General features: G+C 36.0%; 1 protein-coding gene across 1 annotated transcript in view; it reads right to left on the bottom strand.

The window, feature by feature from the left end:
- Nucleotides 1–15,226, bottom strand: part of Rims1 (regulating synaptic membrane exocytosis 1) — a 547,387-nt gene that overhangs the window by 121,621 nt on the left and 410,540 nt on the right. Inside the window, 4 exon segments of the mRNA XM_048353904.1 lie at nt 651–763; nt 1,577–1,691; nt 1,694–1,758; nt 8,448–8,519. Of these exon segments, the coding sequence (XP_048209861.1) occupies nt 651–763; nt 1,577–1,691; nt 1,694–1,758; nt 8,448–8,519 (365 nt within the window).

Raw genomic sequence — 15,226 nt, 5'->3', positions numbered from 1 at the left:
AGTACTTTTAAAATCTCAAGTAAGAAATGTATGTCTAAAAATAAAGAACAAATACTAATTGAGCATATAAAAATATTGTTTTTACCCAGTTCTTAATTTAGTTCAAGTTTTGAGTTGTTTCGAATATCACACACACAAACACACGCACACACACACACACACACACATTTTTTTCTACCAAAAACTAAACAATGTATACTTGCTTAAAATGCTTAATGACAAATGACATTTGAACTTATACTCACTTTTCATGTAAAAATATAAGGTATCACTAATCAAATAAAAAAAAACTCTAGTAATGCATTCAGTATGACTGTATTTAAGTTTTAGAAGTTTGAAAAATAGTGTGCATGAAGTCTTTTAACATCCACAAAATCAGACTGTCCTGATGTTTTTAATTTTTATTAAATCTTTGAAATTGCTTATGGGATTCCACCATCCTGTGAAAGAACCATTGACTCAGCCAAAATGGGCATACACCATGAATTACCAAAAACACATGCTGTAGATAAAATTCTAAGAGTTAATTGTTTTCAGGACCCATCAAGCTACATATAATCAAAGCACTATCTGTTTAATAACAAAGAGTATCAAAGGAAGAGGTTCTCCGTGCCAAGAGTTTTGGACAAAGATCTGTCTCTATGGGATACCTTGTTCTATACTGCTGCTCCTCACTGGCACCTGTGGGAGCTGTCTTCCTCGCCGGCTGCCCAGGCTGCTCTCTGCCACAGGAGACTGGCTGGAACCCCCTTGTCTTTGCATTCTGCAGACAAAAAGCAAAGAAGTGACTGAAATTCCAATACAACCTGGCCAAGATCTTTTTCTTCTTCCTGTTACTACTAAAATAGGCATAAAATAACTGGGACACTGGAAGGAAACTCAAATATATTTTTATATATTTCAAAGGAATATTACAAAAAAAAAGGGACTACGGATGGCATAGACTGTTGTAATGCTTTATTAAGTTCCCAATCATTTTTACTTTATTTTAAAGTAGGAAAAACCTTGAAAATTTTAAGAAAATCCTGGACACATGCTATGAAATATACTGATGTGACTACTGAAATTACAAATGAAAATCTGAGAGCATGCAGACATGTCCAGAGTTAAAATGACTTGCTGGCATTCAATTTTTTTAATTTTATGGCCTCCAAATTTTTAAATTGAAAGAACTTTAAAATATGCTGAGTTTATAAACACATAAAAGTATTTTTAAAAATTCTTCCTAACACTTCTGAAAGCAAATACATAGTAAATTCTGAGTCATTCATCATAAAGAATTCCACATATCTGATCAATTATATATGGATATGCCACAAACAAATGAAAGCACATAACACACAGGCAAGTTTGCTTTTCGTTGATAGTTCACTGACAGGAGCTATAGAATACGGCCAGCACAGTGAAGAGAGATGCAAGTAATTGAAGATGAAGGAGAGAGGTTTAAATAGCACAAAGAGTGGGTTCAAATATGGTATCAAAAAAGTGAGTGAAAACTTGGAATGCTCAGGAAGGTACAACACCACACCTACACCTGGAGCAGGACATGAATGCTGGCTGTACACTGAATAGCAACCTTGTCAGAAGTGGAGAAGGTGGAGCTGAGCCTCCGGGCAGAAGGTGGTATATAGAACACATAGTTCTGACACTAGAGTGCTCACTCCTTCTGGAGCGAGTGGGATGTTTTCCCTAATGTCTGTTTGACCAGCTGTTCGTGGGGCTGCATATCTCCTTCTAGAAAGACATGGTGGGAGAACCCTAAATCATTAGGGCCAAAAAAGATCTTCAGTCAGCAAGTTCAAACTCAATTTATACCAACACATATGTCCAAGGAGAAGCTGATTATTCTATAAAAGATTGTGATTTTTTTCAAGAACCAGAAGACAATCCATTCCACAATTATTGAAGTGGAATTCAAATGAATGTAAATGTCCTATAGTTCTTTTTAGAGAGCTCACCTAGGCTTCTCTATTGTAATAAACCCTTTATGATTTCTCCAAAGGTAGAGACTTCTGTCTTTTTTTCTCTTATTTTGATGATTGTTGAGCTCTCTCCAGTGCATAACATATACCCTCACAGACAGTAGGAGCTTAATGAAGGCAGGCTGACAAAATGAGTAAATGAAATTACAACATTAAGTACAGGGATATGTCAAGAACTAGCCTTCAAGAGGAAATAAAGAACAAAAATGAATATGTTTTTATAGTACTCATAATTTACTTTGCAACCAATATTCTTATGGCAGGATACTTTTGAGATTACTGAAGCAAAAATAATTTTATACAACTTGTTGAATGGAAATGGCTGATAAGTGACTAAGTCATAGATTCTCACACATACTGAAAAGATATTTGTTAAAACATCTGCCATTATCTTCATATAGTGTTTAAAATCGTAACAGTACAAGAAATGTATTCAGTGCCTAATGTATGAAACTGTAACCTTTCTGTAATTCAGTTTGATGATAAAAAAAAAAAAATATATATATATATATATAAATCATGATGAAGCCATTTTTTGTGAAGCCATTGTTTTAAACAAAAGATTAACTGGCATGCTGAATTTAAATCCCTTTGTATAACTACCTAAGATAACTTTAAAAATTAAAAATAAGCAAAAATAAAGAATTGAAAATTAATTTGGAAGCCAGGCTCTAGTAGCTCATTTCTGCAACCTGATTCAAAAGGCTGAGATCTGAGGATAGTGCTTTGAAACCAGCCCAAGAAGACAAACCCAAGAAACTCTTACGCCCAATTTACCAGCAAAAAGCATGGCTCAATTGGTAGTGCACCAGCCTAAGCAAGAGCTGTGGCCTGAATTCAAGATCCCAGCAGAGACATAAACTATCCAACAAATTAATATATCTAGACTTAAGACAATATCATGCTTTCAGATTTTTATCATTTTCAGTATAAATGCACAATTGAAATACCTACTAAATATTATGCTTTCCCAGGACAAATTAGATATCATTTCCTCCTTTTGAAGAAATGATATGAAATGTGATTATTGCATGATTTTGTGAATGAGAAAAAAGTAATAATAATCACCTAAAAATATTAATGAAGTATTTCTCCAACTTACATTTATATTGAAAATCTTTATTTTCAATAAATTAATTTTCACAGAGACATGATTTTGACTCAGTCTCTCCTTTTCCACAATCAAATGAGAAAATGTTCAGATGTCCATAGCAAAGAGGTACAGCTTAGGTCTTTAGTCATACTGTATTTTCTCCTATATAGCCATGGCTTAATGCTTAATCAGATTCTATTTTCACACCTGAAAACCTGTCACCTCCATTTCCAAAAAAAATTAAAACAAACAGACAATAATTGTTATACTGCTCATTCATTCTGAATTGGCTTTAACATGAACTCAAGTGTATAAAACTTATATGGGAATGATTATATAACAATGTTCTTTTCGGTGCTAATGGAAAAGTTTTATTCTTTTACTCTTTAAAAGTTATTATTATGAATAGCAACTTATCCAAAATACATGTTCTTAATGAGGCTTGAAATTTATATACTACAATTTTCACCCTAATACTGAGAAATGTCATGATTATTGCAATTTTACTAAAATCATCCTGCATTTATTAATGCCATTTTTAAACCCAGAAAGGACAAATTGAATATGACCTGAAATGTCACTAATTAGGTTGACTTTATGTGGCACTCAACTGAATGGTAAAGGGATAAAAAGTAACTTAAGGAACTGGTCAGTCGTTTCTAGGGTGAATATTGTAGAGTTGTACAATATTTGACGTAGTGCTCAAGCTACTAAACCACAAAGAGGCTTCTAGAACCTGAAAAGAGCACACTGTTCAAGATTAATTCTTTAGCACAAGTTTTGCTTTTCCTTTATAAGGGAAAAGGTTCTTGTCACTAGCCAATCTGTGGCAAGCATGAGAAACCCAGACCAAGGAATGCCACTTTCCCTGCGTAAGGCAGAATGGTGGCTACAGGCTGAATTCTTCATACACCAATGAAGTAGGGAGATAATGCACAATTTGAAGAGAGAGGAGAAACAATGGAGACAGATAATGTTTATTTTGGAAAAGAGAATAAGAAAATCTGTGGCCAGGAAAGACAAATTTGAGAGAATCCAGGCTGTTGAAGCTTTTTGTTTTTAATAAAATGAGATGTGCAAGGAAGGTAAGGGAGAGACTTGGAGGAACCAAGGTAGAGAAAGAAGAGGAGAATGAATGATAGAAGAGAAAAAAGGGGGGATGTCAATAAGGCCTAGTGGCAAGAATACTTTCGTTGTATACATGAAGCCCTGGCTTCGATTCCTCAGCACCACATATATAGAAAAAGCCAAAAGTGGCACTGTGGCTCAGGTGGCAGAGTGCTAGCCTTGAGCAAAAAGAAGCCAAGGACAGTGCTCAGGCCCTGAGTCCAAGTCCCAGGACTGGCAGAGAAAACAAAACAAAAAAAAAAAAAAGAAGAGAAAAACAACTATTCTTAACTGATCATGAAAGTGGGGTCATTTGCCTATGCCAATCACTGATTGTCTCTGTATATCTCTGAGCATGAATGCATACACACACACACACACACACACACACACACACACACACACACACACAGAGTTCTCACATCCTGGGATGCTATAATTATTATTGTCTTATAAATACAAACACTAGAGTCATAGATTCATAAAAAATCAGAGATAATTTGTAGACCCATATAGATCTGTCTAGTTCTATCTTTGTTCTGGTAAGATGAGAGTTGCTTCTTTGACATGAAGTACAAAATAGTAATTTCAAATCTCAGGATATATAATTAGTCTTGTAACAAAAAAACATAAATACATGTCTAAGTATGGAATTATTTGGCAGAACTCAACAGAACCGTGTTTGATAGTTTGGAGGATGAATATACAGAAGAGAGCCTTGAATAAGAACACAGCCTGTATGTAGTATTTATATATGTATGTGAATATTCCAGCTCAACATATCCAAAGGCTTGATATTAACCACTGAATTCAATCCCACCTTCTTCCTTCATCTAAGAGTAGTATTTTGACCCGAACCACAATGCTCACTAGAACCTTGATGTTCTGGTCAACTCCATGGGTGTAAATATTTATAATTAATTGCTTCTAGTGAAGCCAAGAAATACATTCTGGGACTTAAAAAGAACTGATTTGCTAAAGAGTGGATAGGCATGCAGTAATACATGTGGTCATCAAATGACTCCTCCTCTGATGGCCTCTAGAAAGACTTCATAGGCTTGTCCCAATTGCCAAGAGCACAACATAAAAAGTGCTTCAAGCACCTCAAGCAATTCCAAATTGTGGTCTAAACAGAGTATGTCACAGACAGCAGAGTGTAAGTTCTACAAGAGGAAAAGTTATTAGAATGGAAATGATGCTAGCAGGTCTTATATCTAAATTTACATAAAGGCAAAAGCTAAGTGTTTTTATCAGATCAAGGAGATCCAGAGCAAACAGGAAAGACCACTTTAATTGGCTGGGCACAGAGGTCAGAAATCAGTTCATGCCTGTCTATTATCTCCAACTGCTCATCATATCTTTTAAAATGTTTTCATCCAAGGTTACTTCTTGTGAAGCTAAGCCCACAGAAAGGCTTGTAAGGATTATGATCATTTCATGAGATTTGCAAGAGCTAATTAGAAGGAAAGTTTGTTAATTCACAATGATCAAGAATTAATAACGTGGGGCTGGGGATATAGCCTAGTGGCAAGAGTGCCTGCCTCGGATACACGAGGCCCTAGGTTCGATTCCCCAGCACCACATATACAGAAAACGGCCAGAAGCAGCGCTGTGGCTCAAGTGGCAGAGTGCTAGCCTTGAGCGGGAAGAAGCCAGGGACAGTGCTCAGGCCCTGAGTCCAAGGCCCAGGACTGGCCAAAAACAAAAAAAAAAAAAGAATTAATAACGCAGGGTGTGGATATACACATGTGATAACACTGTCTGCCTAGCAGATGTGAGGCCCTGGGCTTGATCCTCAGCATTACCAAATCAAGCTCAAAATCAAAATCAGTGTATGTAGAAGTTATATTGTGGATTCATTTCACTTGAAGCTAGGTATCAATTCAAGGTATCTTCTGGAGACATCAGAGCTAAAGTAACCTAGAAAATTTAAGTCAATTCTTTTGCATCTACCTATTCAACAATATGCTTTGAAAAACATCCAGGCATGTGTTTTCTACTGCAATAAGATTCAATGGAGAGCTATAAATTACAAGCAAATAAATCTACACATAAAAAAGGTTACAGTTTTCAATTTTTGTAATCTGGTTTATGTTGAAGAATATGAAAGATGAAACATCATTGGTGTTGTTTTATGTATCTGTTCACTCATCTGTTAGAATTCTGCTTCATTTTTTCTCCAGTGTTCAACTCCTTTGTGTATTATTTTGAAGTGTGCTGGGTCATTATTGTAGTATAAATTACATTCTCCAAACGCCACTCTTCCAGGACTAAATTCCATCTCCATTTTACTCGAATTCCTTAGCTTCCTTATTTCCTACCTCCTTTCCAGGTCTCAATTTATTGGAAAGTTTTCAGTTTTTGCTACTAAGTTGGTCCTAAACCCTAATACATACCTTGCACATATTTCTAAATGAAACAATTCACTGAATTGTACAAATTCCATGTCAGCCAAGCCTACTATGATAATCTAACTGTCTTTCATCTACCCCTGGATCTTTTGATCCACTTTCCAAAAAGCTGCCAAAGTTATAGAAGTTAAAATGGATCATTTATGAGCCATATTTAAAGCATTAATGACTCATAAAGATATTGAGGTTTTTTAGCACAGCATTAACATGCCAAAGACTTATTATTCATTTGGGGTTTTTTTGGTCAGGCTGTCTCCATTTCATTTTTAATCATTTTCCCCATGCCTTGATCTCCATTCTCCAATCCAAAAACTGGTGCACTTTCTCCAAACTCAAATATTTTAAGCCTATTTTTCCCTTTCTTCCTTCCTTCCTTCCTTCCTTCCTTCCTTCCTTCCTTCCTTCCTTCCTTCCTTCTCTTCCCTTCCTTTACCTTCCCTCCCTCCCTGTCTCCCTGTCTCCCTCCCTCCCTCCCTCTGTCTCTTTCTTTCTTTCTTTCTTTCTTTCTTTCTTTCTTTCTTTCTTTCTTTCTTTCTTTCTTTCTTTTCTTTCTTTCCTTTCTTTCTTTCTTTCTTTCTTTTCTTTCTTTCTTTCTTTCTTTCTTTCTTTCTTTCTTTCTTTCTTTCTTTCTTTCTTTCTTTCTTTCTTTCTTTCTCTTTCCTTCCCTCCCTCCTTCCCTCCCTCTCTATTTCTCTCTCTTTTTCTCTTTTTTCTCTCTCTCTTTCTTTCTCCCCCCTCTCTTTCTTTTTCTTTCATTGTGTGTGGGATCCTGGGCCTTTTAAAGACCTGGGTGCTGTCCTGAACTTTCTTGCTCAAGAACAGCACTCTACTACTTGTGCCATTCCTCTTCAGGATTGTCTTGGTAGTGGATTGGAGATAAGAGTCTGAAGGGCTTTTTTTTGTCTGGTCTGGCTCTGATCCACAAACTTTAGATATTCTCAGCCTCCTGAGTAACTAGGATTATAGGCATGAGCCAGCGGTGCCAGTAATATTTCAAATCTTAAAGAATTTTCTTACATTGAGTTCGTTCATGAACACTCTACTCTTCACATTTGCTTGCATACTTTCATTTATTTTAGTAATACTAACGTACTTTTTCATAACTCTGTAGCATGTATGATACATGAATACACTGATTCGTTTGCATCCGTGTCCCCAGACATGTTCTTTTATAAGATAAAAGACAATAATTACATAGTACTTGAACTACTTAGATGTTTTTGTATGCATAAAATATTTTCATTATGTCATTACTCCAAAACTTTATGGAATTGGATGTACTGTAAACAAATATTTAGTTAAAAATTTTATACAAACTGAGTATATATTTGTACTTGAAAAACAAGAAATATCTTAGATGATATATTTTAAAATAAGACATTTGTTTAGATGATAGTCAAATGGATAACTAAACCTCAGATATTTGTATATTCTATTGAACTTATTTCATATAATCTCAGAAACACAATATTAGTTCTTAAAATGTATATTAAAGCCAGTATTGATTTAATCCTTATTAGTCATCCCAATGACCAAATAAAGAAAATTACAAGTTCTCTTTAAACTTAATATGCAGGAAGAACAATGAAAGAAGTGACATTGATAGCAATGCACAGTACTCATAAATTGACATATTGAACCCTTTGTACAACTAAAATAATAACAATAAACTATAATAAAATAATACTAATGGATCCCTTTTACATTCTTCTGTAACACTATTCCCACACAAGATTAGAATTGTTTTTTGAACATCACGAAGTGGAATTAAGAACTGGTCATCTTAAATGAGAGTGAGTACCCCTGAAGGTGCTAAGAAAACAAGAGATGGTAAACAGCACACCCCAAGCCTACCTTTCTGCATCAGAGCCAGTGCTTTTCCTAGTCTGTTTAGGGATGCTAGATCTTTCAGACTTTCTGGAATGCCTGTGAAATGAAATGTTAAACACAAAATATATGATGAATAAAACTACACTAACATCATACAGTGATTTAAAACATGACATATGAAGAATGACAACCATCTTATCAAAATGGTTTGGTCAGTCAGTACTTTTCAAAATAAAATATGAAATAAAAAATTCTAATTAAATATCAAAATTGCTGCAAGGCAGACACAAGTTGTCAAGTGGAGACATAAACAATTGACATTTCATCTGTCTAAACAAATCAATCTATATCCTGGAACTGACATGGGCCTCCAAGTGGCAACTTTACCTCCCTGTTGGGAACATAAATTCGATGGCAAAATATAATGATGATAAATGTGAAAGTAATGACTTAGGTACTGAAAGACCACATGGGCTACAGTGCTCTTTTACTTTGAGAGGTTCAAACTAGGTGTTACCCAAGCTTATATTTCCACTACAAAATATTTTGGAAAAAGAAGAAAAATGTCATAATACAAGATGCTGATGTAAATATAAGTACTTACATCAACAAAACCATTTTTAAAATCATCAGAAAGAAGTCATAATAATCATGTGCCATTTTATTTTAATTTTGGTGCTGAGTCATGTGGTTTGAACTCCAGGCCTGGACACTGTCCCTGGGATTTTTCACTCTAGCACTCTGCCACTTGAGCCACTGCTCTACTTCAGACTTTCCAATGATTAATACAAGATAAGAGTCTCATTGGCTTTCCTGCCAGGAATGACTTTGAAGGGTGATCCTCAGATCTTAGCCTCCTGATTAGCTAGGATTACAGTCATGAGCCACTGGTGTCAGACTTTCATGTGCCATTTTAGAAAGCTAATCACATGCTATAAAACACAGAAAAGGTCCCCAATTTACTTTATTTTTTTTTGGTGGCTTGATTTTGGGGTGTGTGTGTGTGTGTGTGTGTGTGTGTGTGTGTGTGTGTGTGTGTGTATGCTCTACTACTTCATCCACATTCCCACTTCTTGCCTTTTGGTGGGTAATTGGACATGAGTCTTACAGACTTTTCTTCCCAGGGTAGCTTTCAACACTCTCAGATCTCAGCCTCCTAGGTAGCAAGGAATACAGGTATGAGCTTCTTGCTCAGGTTTCCAATTCACTTACAAAAAGTACATATATGTACTCAACATTTAGAATTTGAAATGCATCTTCATATTGCAATATAATAATAATATATGACAGTTTATATTTAAGCTGCATAACATAAAGCTATAAGACACATACACAGTAAAATGGTTATGGCACTGGAATAAATGAACATACTCATCACACATAAAACTACTATATATTTGAATTAAATCATTCTAAATATGGTAGCCTAGAGAGCCATACATTAAAAACAAGAAACCACAGAAGTATGTATTTTGGACTGCCCTCTGAATATCTACAATTTACGCATATTTTCTTTCCTGATTGCCCTCTGACTAGCAATATTAAGACAATCATATTTATTAGCATTAGACATCTTAATTAAGTGTCCAGTATTATGTCAGGGACTGCTTTACATTAGAAATCCTTATCAGTAGTGGGGTGGCTCATGCCTGTAATCCTAGTTACACAAAAGGCTGAGGTTTGAGGATCCTTGTTCAAAGCCAGACTGGGTAGGAAAGTTGGTTAGATCTTTATCTAAAAATAACCACCCAAAAAATGGAAGTGGAGCTGTGGCTCAAGTGGCAAAGTGCTAGCCTTGATCAAAAAAGCAAAATGACAGGGTCCAGGACCTGTGTTCAAGGTCCAGACAGCACCAAATAAAAAAAAAGCCAAGTAAGAGTATTAGGTGAATGACCTGAGTTAAGCTCAGTTAAGCGCGAGCACTGCTCAACCCTGAATATCAGCAAAAAGGAGAATAAGGAGGGAGGAGAAAGAAGGGGCGGGAGGGAGGAAGGAGAAGAATAAAAAGGAGGAAGAGGATAGGGGAGGGCATTTTACCAGTAGAAGACAAAAATTGAACATCAAAAACAATTTCATACAAATCCATTACATAATGTGGAAGAAGGTGATCAATCCAACAACAAAATGTAAACAGGGTAACAAGGATCAGAAGTATGGGGCTGCGATTCAGGGGATATGTGGTTGTGATCATTTAGTGGTGTCAATGAAGAACCAATGATGGTAGAATTCAGCAAAACTTAAGTGGAGAGAGTTAGTCGTGTATGTTTCTAAGGGCAGAATATTCCCAGCAGAGAGACAGCAGGTGTGTTGGCACAGGCAGGTGTGTGCCTTGTATGCTCAAGCAACCATGAGAAGGCAAGCATGATATGAGTTGAGACAGTTGAATCAGATGGGAAGATCTTGGGGGACAGGGAAGGGAGGAGGTGTAGACTACCATGAGCCTTCCTACAGCCTTCAACCTGGGTGCAGTAAAAGGCCACAAGCATCTTTTAGAACTTAGTGAGGGTGCACTATTACACAGCAGGGTGAATATAACAGAGTGAATATAACATTTACAATTCAAAAAATCTAGAGAAAAGATTTTGAGGAGTTTCAGTATAGTAATGAGAAGTATTTGATGAACCAGAAAAAGATGTATGAACTCAAACATTACAGAATGTACATATGTGCTATGTTGTATATTAGAATAGAACTTGGCCATCAAAAATTACACTGAAAGAAAAATATAGAGGAATCAAAATCTATTTTGCATTAAACTATGTATGAAATAAAACTTGTTTTGGGGCTTCAGCACTATTTGATATACTATAAATAAAGAATGACTTTTGGACTGCATTATTCATAATGGCCTATCAGTCATTGTTTTATGTTTAATTTGTACTTTATGCAACAAGAAAGAACAGATTTAGGTGTAAAATTTCAAGAGACATTAGTATTCAGTAAGTCCACCTACAATGTTAGCTGAATTCTAATACAGATAAAGAAATCCAGTCCCACAAAAGTTACATGACCCAGTGTGATGAAGCATGTCTGTAATCTTCACTGCTCCAGAACAAGAGATGGGAAGATCATGGACCAAGGCTCTCATGGGTAATATTTCAATAAAAAATATCAAAAATAAGCTAAATGGAGTCATGTGTGTACACAGGTATACCCAGATACTTTGGAAACAAGAGTATGAGGGTCACACTATGATATCAACTTGAGCAAAATCATGAGATTGTATCTGAACATCAAAAACAAACTGAAAAACAGACTAAAAGCAAAAGGACAGGGCAGGTGAATCAAGTGACAAAGTAGCTGCTTAGCATTTAGCTCTGAATTTAAGTTCTAATGTAAACCAAAACCAAACAAAACAAAAAAGTGGGATTTGATGTACCAATGGCTTCCTTCTGTAGTCCTAGCTACTCAGGAGGCAGAAATCTGGGGATAGTGATTCAAAACTAGCCCAGGTACGATATCTTTATCTCTAATTAATCACCAAAAGACAGGAGCTATGGTTCAAGTAATAAAGCACTATATTTGAGCAACAAATAGGGTTATCATAAACTACTTCTAGTATTTGAGTCCCACAACATTAAAATGTATCCTCGAATTAAATTCTAACTAGTTGGGGGGATGAGATCCAGAGGAGTGTGGTTCAAAGATAGCATGGACAAAAAAGCCATGAGAAAGACAAAAGAAAATGGCATAATTTAACATGCTATGTTGAAAATAACAATGACAATGCTAAACCAATTATTTCCATAATTTGGAGTTCATTTCACTTAGTAGCATCTTATGTATTCATATGTACATAGTACTGAGCTGTTGTGATCTTTTTCTAGGACTATCCTAGATGTGTACTAATTATTACCAATGAGGGAAACCACAGAGTCTATGTATCTTTGGGTCTGGCTCACTTCACTTAGTATAATTTTTCCAAGTCCTTCCATTTTCTTACAAATGAGGCAGTGTCATTGTTTCTGAAAAAGGGATAGAATTCCATTGTGTGTATATACCACATTTTCTTGATCCATTCATCTACTGAGAGGCATCTGGTTTGGTTCCATACTTTAGCAATGGCAAATTGTGCTGCGATGAACACAGTTGTGCTGGTGGCTTTAGTGTAGTCTTGCTTGTAATCTTTTGGGTAGATGCCCAAAAGTGGCACTGCTGGGTCATAGGGGAGTTCTATGTTTAGCCTTTTGAGGAACCTCCATACTGATTTCCAGAGTGGTTGAACTAGTTTACAATCCCACCAGCAGTGTAGCAGGGTTCCCTTTTGTCTACATCCCCTCCAGCATTTGTTATTATTAGTTTTCCTGATAATGGACATTCTTATTGGGGTGAGGTGGAATCTCAGTGTTGTTTTGATTTGCATTCCTTTTATGGTCAGTGATGTAGAGCACTTCTTCATGTGTCCCTTGGCCATTCTCATTTCCTCTTCAGAGAAGTCTCTTTAGGTCTTTAGCCCATTTATTAAGGGGGCAGTTGTTTCTTTCAGGATATTTTTTGTGGGGGAGAACTTAAATTTTTGAGTTCTACGTATATTTTAGATATGAGGGCTTTGTCTGTTGTATGTGCAGTGAATATCTTCTCCCAATATTTGGGCTTTCTATTTATCTGGAAAGCTATGTCCTTTTCCACATAGAAGCTCTACAGTTTGATGCAGTCCCATTTATCCAACCTTTCTTTGATTTGTTGTGTTTCTGGACCTTTATTAAGATAGTTATGACCTATGCCAAGAAGCCCAAGTTTGTCTCCTATTCCTTCCTGCAATGTTTTCAGGTTATCTGCTTTTACCTCCAGGTGTCATTGTTACGGATTTCGGTCCCCTGGGTATTGTATATATGTTTCCTGGAACTAGAGAAGGGAAAGGGAGCATCAAAATGGAGAGACAAAGGTAAAAGGCGAACCAATGCAACAGCAATACTTACAAAACTATATGCCATAAACCAACTGTAAAACTCTTGAGGGGATGGGAAGCGGAGAAGGAGGGAGAAAAATGAGGAAGGAGGTAACAAGTTGGATAAGAAATGTACTCACTGCCTTATGTATGAAACTGTAACCCCTCTGTACATCACTTTGACAATAAATAAAATTTTTTTATAAAAGCCATGAGATCCCATCTAAGAAACAACCAGCCAAACCAGTTTGAGGCCCTGAGTTCAAGCTGTGGTACCATTAAAAGCAGAAAAAAAAATAGGAATATTAATGCAAAAACCATCTGCGCTCTTAATTTCACCTACTGAAACTGAATTGAAATCCTGAATTAAAACACATTTGTATAAATACTTCAAAATAAAATAAAATATTACTATGGCTTTGTAATAGAGTTTGAAATTTGGAATTGATATTCCTCCAACACTGTTCTTCCTTATAAGCATTGCTTTTGCCATTCATGGCCTTTTGTTTTTCCATATGAAAACTTAGAGTACCATCTTTGTTTCATTGAAGAATGTTGTTTGGATTTTGATGGATAGGTATTGCATTGAACTTGTAAATTGCCTTGAACTGTATTGTCATTTTCTCAAAGTTAATTCTTCCAGAGGCATCAAAGGGCTTTCCATTTGCTTAAATCTTCTTTAACTTTCCTTTTTCAAATTTTTAGTTTTTGCAACAGAGGTCATTCCTTCACATCTTTGCTTAACTTGATTCCTAGGTGTCTTTTTTTTTTAAAAAAAATTGAGGCTATTAAAAATAGGTTGCTTTCCTGATTTGAGTCTTGGTCTTCTTATTGGCATGCAGAAAAGCTACTGAGGACCAATGGGACAGAAGACCCAGAAATGAGCCCGCAGACCTATCACCATCTAATATTTGATAAGGAAGAAAGACAGTCTCCTCAACAAATGGTGCTGGCAAAACTGGCTGTCCACATACAGAAAACTGAAACTAGATCTTTATATATCACCTTGCACCAAAATCAATCCTAGACCTCAATGTAAGTTCAGATACTATGATAATATTAAAGTAAGGGGAGAGGAAACACTAGGGCTCCTAGGCACAAGTCAAAACATCCTAAGTAAAGATCCAGAGTCATAACAAATCTAAGAAATACTGGATAAATGGGATAGTGTCAAACTTAAAAGTTTCTGCATGTTAAAGGGCATAGCAAAGAAGCTAAATAGAAAACCCACAGGATGGGAGAACAGTTTCACTAGCTATACATTAGATAAGGGCCTGATATCTATAATATACTCAGAGCTTAAAAAATTAAACCCTCTAATTACTAACCAATGAAGGAAACCATAGAGTCTATGTTTCTTTGCGTCTGGGTCACTTCACTTAGTATGACTTTTTCAAAGTCTTTCCATTTCCTTATGAATGGGACAATGTCATTCTTTCTGATGGAAGCACAGAATTCATTGTGTATATATACCACATTCTCTTGATCCATTCATCTACTGAGGGGCATCTGGATTGGTTCCATACTTTAGGGATAGTAAATTGTCTGTGATGAACACAGTTGAGCTGGTAGCTTTAATGTGGTCTTGCTTGAAATTCTTTGGGTAAATGCCCAACAGCGGGGTTGCTGTGTCATGGGAGAGCTCTATGTTTATTTAGTCTTTTGAGGAACCTCCATACTGCTTTCCAGAGTGGTTGAACCAGTTTACACTCCCACCAACAGTCTAGTAGGGTTCTCTTTTTTCCACATCCTCACCAGCATCTGTTGTTATTAGTTTTCTTGATAATGTCTAGGATAGTCCTAGGAGAAAATCAAAATAGCTCAATAGCTATGTCCATATGAACACATAAGATGATGCTAATCAAAACGAACTCCAAGTTATAGACATAAGTGGTTTATCATTGTTGTTACTTTC

Source organism: Perognathus longimembris, chromosome 9 (assembly GCF_023159225.1).
Source record: "Perognathus longimembris pacificus isolate PPM17 chromosome 9, ASM2315922v1, whole genome shotgun sequence".
Taxonomy (NCBI): Eukaryota; Metazoa; Chordata; class Mammalia; order Rodentia; family Heteromyidae; genus Perognathus; species Perognathus longimembris.
The sequence above is the reverse complement of the archived record's forward strand: the minus strand, read 5'-3'. Positions and strand labels throughout refer to the sequence as shown.